Source organism: Onychomys torridus, chromosome 5 (genome assembly GCF_903995425.1).
Source record: "Onychomys torridus chromosome 5, mOncTor1.1, whole genome shotgun sequence".
Taxonomy (NCBI): domain Eukaryota; kingdom Metazoa; phylum Chordata; class Mammalia; order Rodentia; family Cricetidae; genus Onychomys; species Onychomys torridus.
In genome coordinates, this window is record NC_050447.1 from 37,792,925 (window position 1) to 37,808,875 (window position 15,951).

The 15,951-nt window shown below is 43.1% G+C and overlaps 1 protein-coding gene across 1 annotated transcript; it reads left to right on the forward strand.

Moving 5' to 3' along the window:
- Window positions 1–811: 811 nt before the first annotated feature.
- Window positions 812–9,837, forward strand: Tat (tyrosine aminotransferase). Its single transcript, XM_036186692.1, has 11 exons — window positions 812–1,046; window positions 1,191–1,295; window positions 3,549–3,616; window positions 4,682–4,840; window positions 5,470–5,608; window positions 6,243–6,295; window positions 7,135–7,287; window positions 7,820–7,948; window positions 8,406–8,489; window positions 9,194–9,292; window positions 9,697–9,837. Exons 1-11 carry the CDS (start codon window positions 812–814, stop codon window positions 9,835–9,837), a joined length of 1,365 nt encoding a protein of 454 aa, XP_036042585.1.
- The last annotated feature ends 6,114 nt before the right edge of the window (window positions 9,838–15,951 follow it).

Here is a 15,951-nt window from a genome sequence, read left to right on the forward strand (position 1 = left end):
TCTCTCAATAGTGTAATGGTATCAGGGATTAAACCTAGAGCCTGGCAGTGCTAAGCAAGCTCTCCACCACTGAGCTATTACCTTAGTTTTAGAAAGCTTTTGAGGCAGAGTCTCGTCAAGCTGCCCAGGCTGAATTACTGGGAAGATCCTTTGTCATTGGGGGAGGTCCTCTGTGTGGACAGATGGTAACCCACATGCTTTGATGGAAACTTTCTTGTCAGTTTTTCCTGGTTTGACTTAGAGCATGGGGGTTAGAATTGTATGTAGATAAATCCCACTTATTCACAGCTGGGGAGATGGCTCAGTAGGAGAAACACTTGTCAGCTAAGTTCAGATCTCTAGGATCCACGTAAAGTCAAACGTGGCAGCGCCCATCTGTAATCCCAGAACCCACAGTGAGATGAGGCAGAGATCCCACCTCAGATAAGATGTAAGGTGAGGACTGACACCAAGGTTGTCCTCTGACCTCCACACATTTTCGGTGGCTCAGGCTGGTCCTCACAGGAGCATGTGCACACATACATCCACATTCAAAGGACAAGAGGAAAAACCCACCTGAAATAGATAAATTTCAATTAAATGCTCTCTGCTAATTTTGTAAAATGGGTTGTTACTTTATTTTCTGTCTTCTCAAGACATTCTTAACCCCCCTTCTCATAGCAAAGCTACCTTACAAGTACACAAAAGAGTTAGGAACATGCATCTGTGGAGTGACCCTTCACCCCTGCATAGGTCCAGACATAGCTCCCCATCCCGAGGTGTTTCAGTCATCACAGGGAGGTGTTTCTTTTCCCTGCAGCCTTTGCGAGCCATGGACCCCTACGTGATTCAGACAAATGGCAGTGGCAGCCTGCCTTCAGTTCTGGATGTACATGTCAATATTGGTGGGAGAAGCTCGGGGCAGGGAAAAATGAAAGGCAGGAAGGCCAGGTGGAATGTGAGGCCCTCCGACATGTCCAATAAAACTTTTAATCCCATCCGGGCCATCGTGGACAACATGAAGGTGAAGCCCAACCCAAATAAAACTGTGATCTCCTTGTCAATTGGTGAGTGTGGGCCCCTTGATGGAGGCTTGGCATTGCCCACCTACCTCCTCTCCTCTTGGGCTGGCTGGAAGAGATGAGAAGATGAGACCCAAACATGGGGATGTAAATTTTGGTGGCCCTTTTGCCTTCCTCTTCCATGAACAGGGGACCCTACCGTGTTTGGAAACCTGCCTACAGACCCTGAAGTTACCCAAGCCATGAAAGATGCCCTGGACTCTGGGAAGTACAATGGCTACGCCCCATCCATTGGTGAGCTTGCCCAGAGACGACCCTGGTGGTTTCAAAGTCTGTAGGGCTTTTCCTTGTTTTGTTCTGGTTTTGGGCATTGCTACATAACACAGTCTGGCCTCAAACTAGTGATCCTCCTGCCTCAGCCTTTCAAAAGCTCGGATTATAGGCATGTGCTAATGTGCCTGGCTTTTAAACGTGTGTGTGTGTGTGTGTGTGTGTGTGTGTGTGTGTGTGTGTGTGTAGACAGAGAGAGACAGAGACAGAGAGAGACAGAGAGAGAGAGAATGAGAACCATGGTGCGTGTGTATCAGAGAACAATTATGGGAATTGGTTTTCTATTTTCATCATGTGTGCCCTGAGGATTGAACTCAGGGTTGTCAAACTTGGCAGCAAGCACCTTTGCTCACTGAGCCATCTCATTTCATGTTTTAACTAGGATTCCACTGATAGTAATGGTACTCAATTTCCTGATCCGTGCTTCTTAAGAGCCCTAGATGAAACAGCCCTTTATATTTAGGGAAGGGTCCCACTCTGGATTCTTAAACACAGCTGCTGAGGTTTAATTTCTTCCCTGATTTCATCTGCCTGCTGGCACCTCCCCATTAGGTCTCCAAACACAGTTATTCCTCAAACGGTTCTGCCCATCTTTACCACAAAGGCCGAGTCTGGCTGGCACTCAGTCTTCCTGGCCCTATGTTTATTTACACTTTGCCCCCTGTAAATAGCTCCTTTATTTCCTTCTGGTTTGAATCTGTGCTTTCATTCCGGCCTTGGTCTCTTTAAAATGCATTTTTAAGTGTGTAAGAGGGAACATAACAAAGAATGGCTATTATTTTGGGGACAGAAGGAATTCCTGAGAGCAAGACACTTTCCTATTTAGGGAAACTACACCTGTCAAAATGTCTCTCCTAAAGATTTTGGCAAAATAAGTAATTCCTTGGTTTTATTTTCATGTTGTATATCTTCCCCTGGGTGTTGTATACACTGAACCAGTCTTCATGCAAAAAGAGAAAACAATGACCTGGTTTCATACTAATATCAGATTCAAAAGCTTTTCCAAGAGGAATTGGAGCATGGCTATTATTATTATTATTATTATTATTATGATTCATTGTTATTATCACTGTCATTATTATTATTATTTTATTTGAGGTAGGGTTTCAGCTCTGGCTGTCCTGGAACTCACTCCACAGACCAGGCTGGCCTTGAACCACCTGCCTCTGTTTCTTGAGTGCTGGGATTAAAGGCATGCACCACCACTGCCCATCAGGGACATACTTTTAGGTGGATTACTTACATGTTAGAAAGCTGCATAGAACAACAATCAAATTCAAGACTCAATCAGGTCACAAAAATATTATAACGAAGGCCAGTGAGATGCCTTAGTGGGTAAAAAAAAATGCTTGCTGCCAAGCCTAGTGACCTGAGTTCAGTCCCTGGGTCCCACATAGAAGGAGAGAACTGACTTCACCAAGTTGCCCTCTGACCACCACACATGTATGCACACCCCCGCAATACACAAATAAATAATTTTATTTTCCAAAGTATCAGGGCACTAATTGAGCTTGGAAACTGGAATCAAACCTTCATCTGAGAAGTGTTCACAGGGTCTGAGCATTGTGCAGTAAAGGAGGGGAGATGATCGTGGTCTCTGGGAATTCATTCTTCCTCATTAATAAAGTAGGAAATGTTGATCAATGTCACTTGAAAGAACCATTAGTATATCTTAAATTTAAAAAGATGAATACAGTTTGTGTCCTTGCTAACTTGTCTTCTGGAAGGCAATTTTGTAAAACATTATAATAGGTTTGAAACTGCCAATACTTCAAGCCTGCAAGCCACATTGGGAATATTCCAGAAGAGAGCCTGTGTACAAAGATACTATAAATATATTATATAAGATAAAACACTGAAAGAGGATCATAAGCATTGAAACCGTTGATGGCATTTCAGAAAACAGACACTATATAAAGGGACTTAGGAATAACTGAAACCCTATTTAAAGCGTCATAAAATGTAATCACAGTAGTCAAGATTATGCAATGCATTTCACGGTTTGGGGAGCTGCTTCTTGTTGTTGTCATACCTTTGTACTTCTAATGAAACTGCCCCATAGAAAGTAAATCCCCTTCACATGTGGCGACTGGGCTACACAGAACGCCTGTCCCTAAGCAAGGACAGGAGGCAGCTGGAAGCAGCGTGGAAGCTTGGGGCAAGACTGTCAATGAAGGGATGAAAACCTCCAGCTTCCTTTTCTCTGTCTTGTCTCAGGCTACTTATCCAGTCGGGAGGAGGTCGCTTCCTATTACCACTGTGCTGAGGCCCCACTGGAGGCTAAGGTGAGCCAGGTACCAGGGCAAGTGGACTCCTTGCTTCTATCCCACAAGGGGTGGTGGTTTGAGGGACACGGAGGAGAACCACCCTTTGGCAAGTTGAGGACTTCTTACACAGTTGGGTCACTGATCAGGGTACAGTGTAAGAGGTCTTATGTAGGGTTGTTGCAGAGTCTCAAAGGACCCCCAGAGTTGTCCTAGATTTGATTTTCTTCAGAAGATCATTGAGAGACTATTCACAAATGGCAACTAATTCAATTTAGAAGAATTTATCAATAGGATGTGTTTAAGTATGTGTTTTCCTTCACTCACGTTAGGGCTCTGAGACAGAACTCTAGAGGTCTCACGGCATCCTGAGTCCCTGTCAGTGCCAGCTTTAGATGCTGTCCTCCCTTCCTGTTGTCTGCCTCCTAATCGAAGAGGTGTCTGTGTTCATCTGTGTTCAGGGAAACGTCAGCCTTCCAATCTGTGGTCAAAAGTAAATAAATAACCTGGTGAAAAATAGTCCAAGGTCAATCAAAGATCTCCCTTGTGAGTTGGTTGAATCATAGCCAGCTTGTTCTTTTTAAAGTGATTTGTTTATTTTTTAAGTGGCCACCAATTTCAACAAAATTTAGAGATAGATGAGAGATGAGTAGTAGAGAGATAGACGTATACATAGATGATAGATAGATAGATAATAGATGATTGATAGATGATAGATAGATGATAGATAGATGATTGATAGATGATAGATAGATAGATAGATAGATAATAGATAGATGAGTAGTAGAGAGATAGACATATACATAGATGATAGATAGATAGATAGATAATAGATAATTTGTAGATAGATAATAGGTAATTGATATGTATATAGATATAGATAGAGAGGTATGTAGATTGATAGATAGAGAGGTAGGTAGATAGAGATAGATAGATAGATAGAGAGAGAGATAGATAGATAGATAAATAGATAGGTGAGTAGGTTTGGTTTGTGCTCAGCACAACCTTTCCTATTTCCTTGGTACTTACTGAGTTAAGTTCATCATTGCTTCCGAATCACCCAAGTCCACTCTTCTTTCTTTATAGGATGTTGTTCTGACAAGTGGCTGCAGTCAGGCTATTGAGCTCTGTTTGGCTGTGTTGGCCAATCCAGGACAAAACATTCTCATTCCAAGACCCGGGTTTTCCCTCTATAGGACTTTGGCTGAATCTATGGGAATTGAGGTCAAGCTCTACAATCTATTGGTAATTGACTTTTGATTTTTTAAATGTTTATTTTATATGTATGAGTATTATATCTGCATACCACATGTGTTCCTGCCAGAAGAGAGTGTTAAAGTCTCTGGAACTGAAGTTACAAATGGTTGTGAGCCATCATGTGGGTGCTGGAATTGAACCTGGATCCTTTGCAAGAACAGCAAGTACTCTTAACCCCGAGCCATCTCTCCAGGCTCTAACTTTTAATTTTTGACTCAAGTGCTTGGTTACTACCCTATAAAAAAGAAATGATCATTGCCATACAGAGAATGGTCTACAGGTGGGAGGTTAGAGCCAAAGGCAGATTTTATTCTTTAAAAAAGTTACATTTACTTATTTTGTGTGTATGTTTGTGTGCGTGCATGGGGCAGTGAGATTAGCATGTGCAAACAATGGCACATGTGGGGGTCTAAGGACACATGTCAGGAGTCAGTTCTCTCCTTCCACCACATGGGGCGTGGGGATGGAACTCAGGTCATCAGGCTTGGTGGCATGCGCTTTTACTGGCCGAGCCATCTCATTGACTTCTTATTTTATTCTTTATAGTAAATCCTTGGGTTGAGTACCCCCCTAAATCGTTCAGAAACATCTTACTCTCACTCTTTCTTCTTACTCAGCCTGAGAAGTCTTGGGAAATTGACCTAAAGCAACTGGAGTCTCTGATTGATGACAAAACAGCCTGTCTTGTTGTCAACAACCCGTCAAATCCCTGTGGCTCAGTGTTCAGTAAGAGGCACCTTCAGAAGATACTGGCAGGTAAGTGCCAAGGGCCCTGCACAGGGGAGGAGGTGAGAGCAGAATCCCTTAGCTGCGCTCCAAGTGCCAGGATGTGTCCCTAAGTCCTGAGCCTGGGATGGAGACATGCCAGCCCTGTCTCTAGTCAATCATGTGTCATGGACCCCCAGGGCTAGTCTGAAAGAAAGGGGAAATGAGAAATACAGGCTGCACATCCCCAATCCAGAAATGGCAAGCATTTGGTGCATTTTGTATTTTCAGATTAGAAACGTTCAAATGGCAAGTCTGTATAAATATCCCTAAATCCCTTTTTAAAATCCCAAACAAAAACAAACAAACAACCCCAGCAAGGTGTCACAATAAAACCCTCAAATCTCAAATACTCCTGATCCCAGGCATTTTGGTTAGGAGGTATTTCACCCATATTTGCCTTTTGTCACTACCATCATCAAGTGGAAGAGAGAGTATGAAATGTGCGGTTAAATGGCACGTTTAGGTTAACATCCTGGAGGAAGGTCAGCTGTATTTAGTTCCTAAGAGGATGGTCAGACCCACAAGCACAGAATGCAGATCACAGAGGACTAGGCATGAAGGAAATGTTGAGGCCTTTGAAAGGGTAAATGATTCCAGCATGGTTGTTTTGTTTAATTTTCAGTGGCTGAAAGGCAGTGTGTCCCCATCTTAGCTGATGAGATCTATGGTGACATGGTAAGTCTGGGGTGGGCATGACACTCCAGGAGTGTCAGTACCATATTGTTTCATGGGGTGTCTAGAGTTGGCTAATGGATCTTCAGAAGCCCTCTCAACAAATATACAGACCATGTCTCCTTAGCTTTTAATTTACTTGTTTATTTAACTCAAAGAGCGGGAAAATCCAAGAGTTGTTGGAATTTACTTGAATATAGATACCAAGTTGATAGGCTAGAAAGGTACTTTGTAGATTTCTTGTTTATGACTTTTATGGATGTGTATTTATAAGAGTAGGTGGGGGGGGTCCTCAAAATGTAACTCAGTGGTAGAGTACATGCCTAGCTGTCAAGCTCTAGTCTGGGTCCAATTCCCAGCACCAGAAATTTTAAAAAAGGTACAAATGAGAAGGGAGGGCTGTTAATATCACTGATTGGGGAAGTATTATTCTAAATTTTCTTGGAAATATTACATATGACACATGTGCTGTGTAGCCTTCTAATCCCTCCAAAAGTCTGAGTTCTGCAACATAGTTGGGCCCAGGAATGTTAGATATTGGATTATGGACCCACCTTTTGTTTTTAAATCTATAACTCCACCAGTCATAATTCCACAGTGCCAGTTTTCAGGAGTTGTGCACACTGATAGACTAGTGTCACTGTCCTTGTTTCTGGTTTCTTTTAATCCAGACCACACACCAAATTAAATATCTTTGGGAAAGATTCCCTGAACCACGTGGGATCCAGTCATACCTGAGGGTGGGAAGGGGCCTGCCAATTCATCATTCTGTCTCTCAGTGTTTAAGGAAAGGGATGGGAGACACAGGATCCAGAGCATTCAAGAACTCTGCTTTTCCTCAGGTGTTTTCAGATCACAAATACGAACCAATGGCCACCCTCAGCACCAACGTCCCCATTCTGTCCTGTGGTGGGCTGGCCAAGCGTTGGCTGGTTCCTGGTTGGAGGTTGGGTTGGATCCTCATCCATGATCGAAGAGACATTTTTGGCAATGAGGTGAGAGCAATGTGGTAAAATGGCGTGGATAATTTAGTACATGTGTTTGGTTTGAATACTCCGTGCTGCGGAGGTAGGGTTTCCTCCCCTCCTGACGGTATTGTTCTCAGTGCCTGGAAACATGATGAATGAAGATGTGACAGGTAATCCTCATCCAAACCCTATCCTCACATGTTTGAGTCTCTGGGTCTGTGAGGAAATTTCACCCGCCTCCAATTTTAAGGCTATAAAAGGCAAACAATCACAGTAGTGACAGCACTATCATTCATGTTTTATGACCCCTATTTTTATTTTATCTTCATAACACCCTCTGAGACCATTTTACAGTCAAGAAAGAGAGGGCACAGAGAAATTACAGCCTCTGCCCACAGTCACACGCAGGCTTGTGACAGAGAGGGGCTGCAGATCCACGCAGCCTGATGAAAGTGGCTCGCGAGGTGCCATCACTTCCTGAGGTTAAAAGCCTGGCAGGAGGGTCACAACACAGGGCTGTTTTAGAAAGGCTAAATAATTTGTTCCTGCTGCACTCTAGATCCGAGACGGGTTGGTAAAGCTGAGTCAGCGGATCCTGGGCCCATGCACCATTGTTCAAGGAGCTCTGAAGAGTATCCTTCAGCGCACCCCTCAAGAGTTCTACCATGACACTTTAAGCTTCCTGAAGGTAAAGGGCAGCTGGGAGCCTTCCACTCGAGGAGTTTGGGAGCCAGAGGGCACACCAGTGGGATTAGGAATAATTGTCCCTAATTTCTGCACCACTGTTTCCAAATCAGAAGGTGGACCAATGTCATTTTCTGTAGGCACATTCCCCACTTCCTGTAATTCACTCTGTCTCACTAAGAACTTCAAGTGATGGAGTTTGTTCTTAGTACCTTTTTTGTGCTACAATGTTAAGTCTAGGCTTGTGGCCTTCAATGATGTCTTTCTTTCTTTCTTTCTTTCTTTCTTTCTTTCTTTCTTCCTTTCTTTCTTTCTTCCTTCCTTCCTTCCTTCCTTCCTTCCTTCCTTCCTTCCTTTCTAAACTTTAGTATATAAAACATTACATGTAAAAATTATGTTTTTCTTTTACTTAAAATTTGATCCTTGATTTTTTTTTTCTCTATCTCTGCCTCTTCTTGTAGTCCAATGCGGACCTCTGCTATGGGGCATTGGCTGCCATTCCTGGACTCCGGCCAGTCCGCCCTTCTGGAGCCATGTACCTTATGGTAAGAGTGTGTATGTGTGTATGCACGTGCACATGTAGAAGAGATAAAGCACAGAAGGCTGGCTTGGCAGGGTCATCATGGGTGGTCATGCGGGGTAGGCTTCCATCTACAAACACAGTGAGTTAGGCACCGGTGCCCACCATTTGCGGAACTGTCGTGTTATGAATTACCCCAGTGCTTTGATTTAACCTGTGTTCACAAAACTCTCAATAACCTAATTCTGCAGTACAGTCACTCACCTCACGCATCGATACAGAGGCGTGCTGTGTGATTCATGGCTGAGAGGCATGTTGGTGCCTTCAGAAGTAGGGGGACCACATAGGAATTTTGTCTTCAGGGTTACTATTGCCATTTGTAGCCCAGGGAAGCTAAATGTCCTGCAGTTGATGGGAGAGACCTTACAAAGTAAAAATGACCTGGTCCTAATGCTGACTTTACCTCTTTTGAGAAAAGAGAAGTGGTATTCTTTTCCTATTTTTATTTTTCAATATCCAGGAAGGAACCCTCCAACAAACTAAAATGTGAACATAAACATGTCCCCTCCTCCCTGCAAGGAGCTCCCGAGTTCCACAGCGTCGGTGCTCTAGTTATGGGTTGGAGAGTTCCCAGACAGCTTTCAAGGAGTCCCTGCTCTCATTTCGGGTGTAGGAAAGAGGCCTGTGTTCTTCTGGTGACATGTTGGCCTCCTCTTATTGTTGGTTCAGGTTGGAATCGAGATGGAACATTTCCCAGAATTTGAGAATGATGTGGAGTTCACAGAGCGGTTATTTGCGGAGCAGTCTGTCCACTGTCTCCCAGCAACGGTGAGTGCTGGCGTCTCTGGGCATTCCCAACAGCTCCTGGAGACCCCAGAGGTCTTCCTGAGCAGGGCTTTAGCCTAACTGTCCCTCCCATGCCAAGGATTCTCATTGGATAAGATTCCAACTGATGTGTTTTATGGCTTCTACGTAAAATCAGTTTCTCCCCCATCATTACTGCCTCAGGACCAGGAAGAAAAGTTGGAAACACTGGGTGGGAGGGGAACAGCCAATTTTTAGATGAATTAACTCAGTTGCTGACTCTGCACTCCGGGGATGGGGTGTGAGAGCAAACTGATACCCTGATGCAATGACATTGCCCTGTCTTGCAGGCTAGAGGCCTGGCTATGCTAGGGTGAGCCAGTATCAGATTTGGTTGCCCCGGAAATAACAAGTCCTTGTTTTTGCAGTGTTTCGAGTACCCAAATTTCTTCCGAGTTGTCATCACGGTCCCCGAGGTGATGATGCTGGAGGCTTGTAGCCGGATCCAGGAGTTCTGTGAACAGCACTACCACTGTGCTGAAGGCAGCCAGGAGGAGTGTGACAAATAGGCCCTCATGCATCCTCCTGAAGACATGTCCCATCCAAGGAAGGCCAGACTGGGATGCTTCTTCTCAGGGAGTCAGATGTCCCTTCTGAAAGAGGGACCTCAAAAGCATTGCATCAAGAATCGAGGATTATTTCTACTTCCCCCAGTCACATCCGACACACACCCAGAACCCCAAATTCTCCTCTCACTTGGCTCTGTTGGAGTGACTCATGAGCTCACTCCCCCCCCCCCCCCCCCCACAACATATAAATTTCCTTATCTTGAGAGTACTGGGCTAACAGTTTACCAGAAAGACGAGAGGCAAGAAGCATGAGAGCCCAGAACGGGAGAACCAGAAGGCTGAGGATGGCTCGAACACCCATTTCTTCATGCTGTCATAGGAGCATCCTCTCTAGACAGGTCCCAAGTCACCTCTGTCGCCACCTCACTTCGGGCATACCTCACTCTTCACCAAAGAACTACACTGGAAAGGAATTAAGGGCATGTGAATTTGGTTAATTGTATTCTAAACACATTAGGAAACTTGCTACTTAAAGGATCCTTGACAGAATATTTTTGTAAAGAATTATTTTGTGGTGCAAATAAATATCAGCTTCCTGACTGATCAGCTTCCTAAGTTTAGATTCACTTGCATAAGGTTTTCTTAAAAACAGGAACACACCTCAATGTAGGAGAAAGAAGGAATGGGAGACCTTTCCAGAGCTGCTGCTGAGTTCAGGCCAGCACCTCCTTATACACTTCTTGTAGGATTATTGCCACTTTTGCTGTCGTGTGAATACTGATTTATTAATATTTGTTATATTATCTTTTCATATATTTTCTAAGAAACATTTATATTATTAGATCTTTTATTTTGTCAAGGGCATAAATTATTTTTTCTTTTTTAAAATAAATTTTATCAAGTGTGCTTCTCTGTGATGTCTTTTCTCTGGGGGGGTCCTCGATCCCAGTGGTCCATTACCCACTGGGTCTCTGTGTTAGTTATTTCCTCGTTGCTGTGACGAAACACTGACCAAAGCCACTTGGGGAGTGATGGGTTTATCCTGGCTCACAGTTCTAGGGCAGGTAGTCCGTCCTGGGAGGGAGGTGCAGTGAGAGAGGAATGTCTGCTGAGTTCAGTCTGGTTTCTCCTTTTTATTCATCCAGGTTCCAGGGGGATGCAGTCCATCATGGGGTGGGGAGCTTGGGGGTGAGAGAGGAATGTCTGCTGAGTTCAGTCTGGTTTCTCCTTTTTATTCATCCCAGGACCCCGGTCCATGGGTGCTGCCTACAGTTAGGATTCATGGTTTCAACTCAGCTAACCTACTCTATAAAACCCCTCCCAGGCATGCCCATACACTTTTCTCCTGAGTTATTCCAGGTTGTGCTAAGTTGACAATCAATGCCAACCATTCTGGGATCATCTATTTCTTTGTAGACATACTGATTTTGGAAGTTACAAACAAACATATACGTGTATCTTCACTTTCAATGTCTTGGCTCCCCAGTCTTTGATACCAAACACCTACCTATCCTTGCCCGGGTCCTCCAACCCTCAGAGGGGAACAAAGGGGACCCAGTTTCACTTGACCCTCAGATGAGAGGTTCTGGGATCTTTCAGCATTTTGTCTCTTAGGTGCAGCTGCCTATTTACAAGTTTTCCTCCCATATTTATGTTAGAGAAGGGGAGGGCCTGGGGCTGTGTTAGACCATTACAGTTTGGAGATAGCTTACCAAGGCAAGTGTCTTCATTAGAAGAGGGACTTAGGGTCCCAATCAGCTACATCCAAAGGTTTATCTTTACAAAAAAAAAAAAAAAAAAGCACCAAACACCCCTTCTAAACCTGTGTCTCAGTTCAGTGAATCCCCAGAAAATTTACGTCATAATTTTCCCTATCAAACCCATGATGAAGGAAGATACAATGACTGAGATGATAAAGACATTTGTTTCCTGTAAGACACCACGGTGGACATCTTCCAAAAATGTCTGGCTCCTCTTTTCCTGTCTCCTGTCCCCAAAGAAATAAACAGGAAGATGGTGCTTTACACAGACGTTTAGCTTCCCCTGCACAGATGATTCTGGCCAGCATTACTAACAGAATTCTGCCCAGACCCTGCAACCCCTTGGTTTCTTTGGTGTCTGCATTTTGATAAACGAGCCAGATGAACAGTCATAAGGGAAAATGACTGGGGATGTGGTTCAGTGGTATGGCACTAGGTGAGCAAGATCCTGGGTTCATCCCTACCATTATGGTAGGGGTGGGAGAAGTATGGGGTTGGGGGAAGGAGAGGGTGGGTGGTGAGGGATGTATGCCCATTGGACAAATTTCAGACGACACATACAAACATCTGGTGCTTCATACAAAGGTCCTGTCCTTCAGCTACCCAGTTTCTTCTCCGGTAAGGAAATGAGTATTTAGTGGTCCATACTTGACCACTACTCTGAGCAGATGTAAGTGGCTGTGTGTGCACAGGTATGCACAATTTCCCCTTTAAAAATGAATGACTTAACTTTACAGTTCTGAGTTCTGTCTAGGTCAAAGGAGGGATGACATATCTGAAGTGTTCCTCAAGTCCTGAATGTCTCTAAAAATCCTCCCCTGTCACTAAGCTTAACATTCTGAAAACACATTTTCTACCTAGAAATGTCCAAGTATCTCCGAATAACACAACCTATATAAGAAGGTGGAGGACAAGGGCTGCAAGCTCTGAGTTCACCTCTCTCTGTCTACACAGCCCACCAGCTGACAGGCCCATACCAAGATTAATCGGCACAAAGTGTTCCAACTTCACCCTAGTTCTCAACTCAAAGTTTCCCCAGCCTGGAAAACCAAAGAATTTACTATTTGCTCTAGACAATGTCTCCCTACAATGTCAGGAGTGAAATTAGGTACTATTTATAAAAAACAACAACAACAAGCCATTGTGATCTGGATGAGGATTACTGCGAATTTGTAGCTCCCTTTGTACTCTATGAACATCTTGATATTAATTCTTCCAATCTCTGTAGGATGTGTCCCACAAGCCAATATTCTCTTTGATTTAACTCACTTCCCAGGTGAGGCATCCCGGTATTAGGCTTGTCTGTTGGGTGGGAATTTACAGATCTTATGTCAGTAAGGTGCCTGTGTGTATCTGTGAATGCGGGCAAGGAGGTTGCTGCAGGTGTGTGGGCCTGAGCAGAGGCTCCAGTCTGCCCTTAAAACTTCCATACAAACATGGATAGCAGCACTGTAGCCAGGAAGAGGAACAACTCAAATGTTCACTGATGGAATTACAATAAAATCCTATAACAGAATAGTATTTAAAAGTACAAAAGGCAACTGGAGAGATGCTCAGCAGTTAAGAGCAGTGGCTGCTCTTCTAGAGGACCCAGGTTCAGTTCCCAGCACCACATAGCAGCTCCCAAACGCTTGTAATCCCAGAGGATCTGATGCCCTCTACTTGTGCAAAAACACTTATACATATAATAAAAAATTAAAATCTTAAAAAATTTCAAAGTAGAAAATGAATAAAGTGGTGATACATGCTATAACATTGTTGAACCTTGAAGATGCTGGGCCAAGTGAAAGATGCCAATCTGTAGCATGAATCTTAAGGAGTCTTATTAATAAGATCAAACTCAGAGCTAGGTATTGGGGTGAATGCTGGAAGATCAGAGAGACAGAACAAGCCACAGCTTCCTCACCTTGCCAGTTTCTCAGCTGATCCTGTTTCTTCAGACTGAAAGCCTCTGAGTCCTTATCCAAATGAATCTCAGCTGAACTGCTGCTAGAAGCCTAAAAGCTTAACCAGCCAAATGCTTTTAGTTTCTGGTCTTCACACCTTATGTACCTTTCTGATTTCTGTCATCACTCCCTGGGATTAAAGGCTCACTTCCTGGGATTAAAGGCGTGAGTCACCATGCTTGGCTGTATCCTTGAACAGATGGATTTCTGCCTCTGGAATGCTAGGATTAAAGGCGTGTGCTACCACTGCCTATCCTCTAAGTTTAATATTGTGGCCGTCCTGTTCTCTGACCCCAGATAAGTTTATTAGCGTGCACAATATTTTGGGAAACACAATACCACCACATTTCCCCTGTTTTTGTCTAAAATTTAAAAAAAAAGCTTATAACTAATACAAGAAAAACTATCCAATAAGTATATACAGTCAAGAATTACATTAAAAATGTCTAGTCCATTAACATTTGACAAATTCCGATAAAAATTCCATTATATATTTTAATAATGTCCAGTCCAGTAACATTTGATAAACTCAGACAAAAAAAATCCATTACTTATCCTATTTAAAACAAGTAGTTCCTTTTTAAAAGTATTTTTTCTTTTCATAATAGATTCAGTAATCTACCTTTTGTCATTTTTATATCTTCCCCTTTTTCTTTTTAGAATAGATTCAGTGATCTACCCATTTATCCTATTTTTCTTTATCTTTTTTCTCAGAGTAGATTACCTCATATCTATATTCTCTTTTTTCTTTTTTTTAAACAAAACCTCTGAATATAATTTCCTTGTTCAGCCTTTTTCCTGACTATTAACAATTAACTTCTTGTAACCAACCATTGTAAACAATGACAATATCCAAAACTCATTAAACGACCAAAAACCTCCCATCCCAGCTCTTGGAAATGTGGGCGTCGTTTTCTTAAAATTACTTCCTGCTTTCTGGGAATGAAGACATCTTTAGGGGATCCTGAAAAGAAAAATTTTGGGGTTAATTGTCAAGTCCTGTATCATTTGTCCAGTCTCTGCATAATAGGAAAGTTCAGGGCTTGTTTCAAGTCCTTGTTCGAGTAGTCTGTCAGGCTGGATCATCTCAGCTAGCTGTCTCAAAATTGTCCTGACCAGTTTGTAGTCCAAAGTCAGTCTTTTGGTGGTGTTAATCAGCTTAATGGCTTTACCATAGTCCATGTGGCATCATCATTGTGGAGTGCCATCATCCTTTTGAAGTTTTAAAGTCGCTGTTAGGCGTGGTCATGGTTCCTTTTAGAATTTTTTTTCTTTCTTTTTTTGTGCCTCCTTTGTGGTTTGGAGCAATCACAGTCTGATAAATGTCTGTCTCTTGGAACCATGAATGTTCTTCCCTAGAAGAGAAAATCTTCACAGCAATTTCTCCCCAGTATTTGTCTTACCAAACCTCTCCAAACTGACCTTTGCCGAGGCTTTCTTGTAGCACAATGGTTCTGGCAATTCTTCTCTGAACAAGCAGCAGTAAACCCTTTGTCCCAGGTAGCAGCATCACCACAGTCACCAACACGATGAGAAGAAGCCGGCAACTTGGAGCAGCAGCCACTGCCTCCATAGTGCCACAGCTGCCACTGTTTGTGGCTAGGCCAAAGCTTCTCCTTAGTAAGCCTCCTAGGCCGGCCTCAAACTCAGGATCGTCCTGCCTCTGCCTCCTTCAGTAAATCCAACCAGTGCAAAGTATTTAAAACCAGTAATTGTCTCTTCTTCTTCTTCTTCTTCTTCTTCTTCTTCTTCTTCTTCTTCTTCTTCTTCCTCTTCTTCTCCTTCTTCCTCTTCTTCTTCTTCCTCTTCTTCTTTTTTTAAAGATTGATTGATTGATTGATTGATTGATTATATATACAGTGTTCTGCTTGCATGTGTCCCTGCAGGCCAGAAGATAGCAACAGATCCCATTACAGGTTGTTGTGAGTCACCATGTGGTTGCTAGGAATTGAACTCAGGACCTCTGGAGGAGCCAACGCACATGGTCAGAGCTTAAAGAAGCCGGAGCCCAGGCTTGACTCTGCTCAAGCGGGAATACGGCTGGATTTAAGCTTTTAGCCAGATCTTGGCTATGCTTTCTTTCTTTCTTTCTCCCCCCCCCCCACCTCTCTGGATTCAGATGCTAGGTAGCTGTTTTGAAATTCCCTTGGATTCTACTGTTCTACAAAGAGTTGGTAAGTCAATTATATCAGATATTTTAAAGGAAACTATTTAAAAGAGAAAAATTTTTTCCACATTAAAAAAAATGGGTTTTATGTGTACATTGGAAGAAAATTGGGCTTTGTTTGAAATTTTAGGCAGTCTGAAAATGGTTGGGGATTTAGCTCAGTGGTAGAGTGCTTTCCTAGCAAGGGCAAGGCCCTGGGTTCAGTCCTTAGCTCTGGCAAAATAAAATAAAATAAAATAAA

Excerpts from the sequence above, each read along its gene's own strand:
- Tat (XM_036186692.1), top strand. The coding sequence starts at position 812 with ATGGACCCCTACGTGATTCAGACAAATGGCAGTGGCAGCCTGCCTTCA. Across the intron at positions 1,296-3,548 it reads TGGCTACGCCCCATCCATTG|GCTACTTATCCAGTCGGGAG; the intron begins GTGAGCTTGCCC and ends GTCTTGTCTCAG. Across the intron at positions 3,617-4,681 it reads AGGCCCCACTGGAGGCTAAG|GATGTTGTTCTGACAAGTGG; the intron begins GTGAGCCAGGTA and ends CTTTCTTTATAG.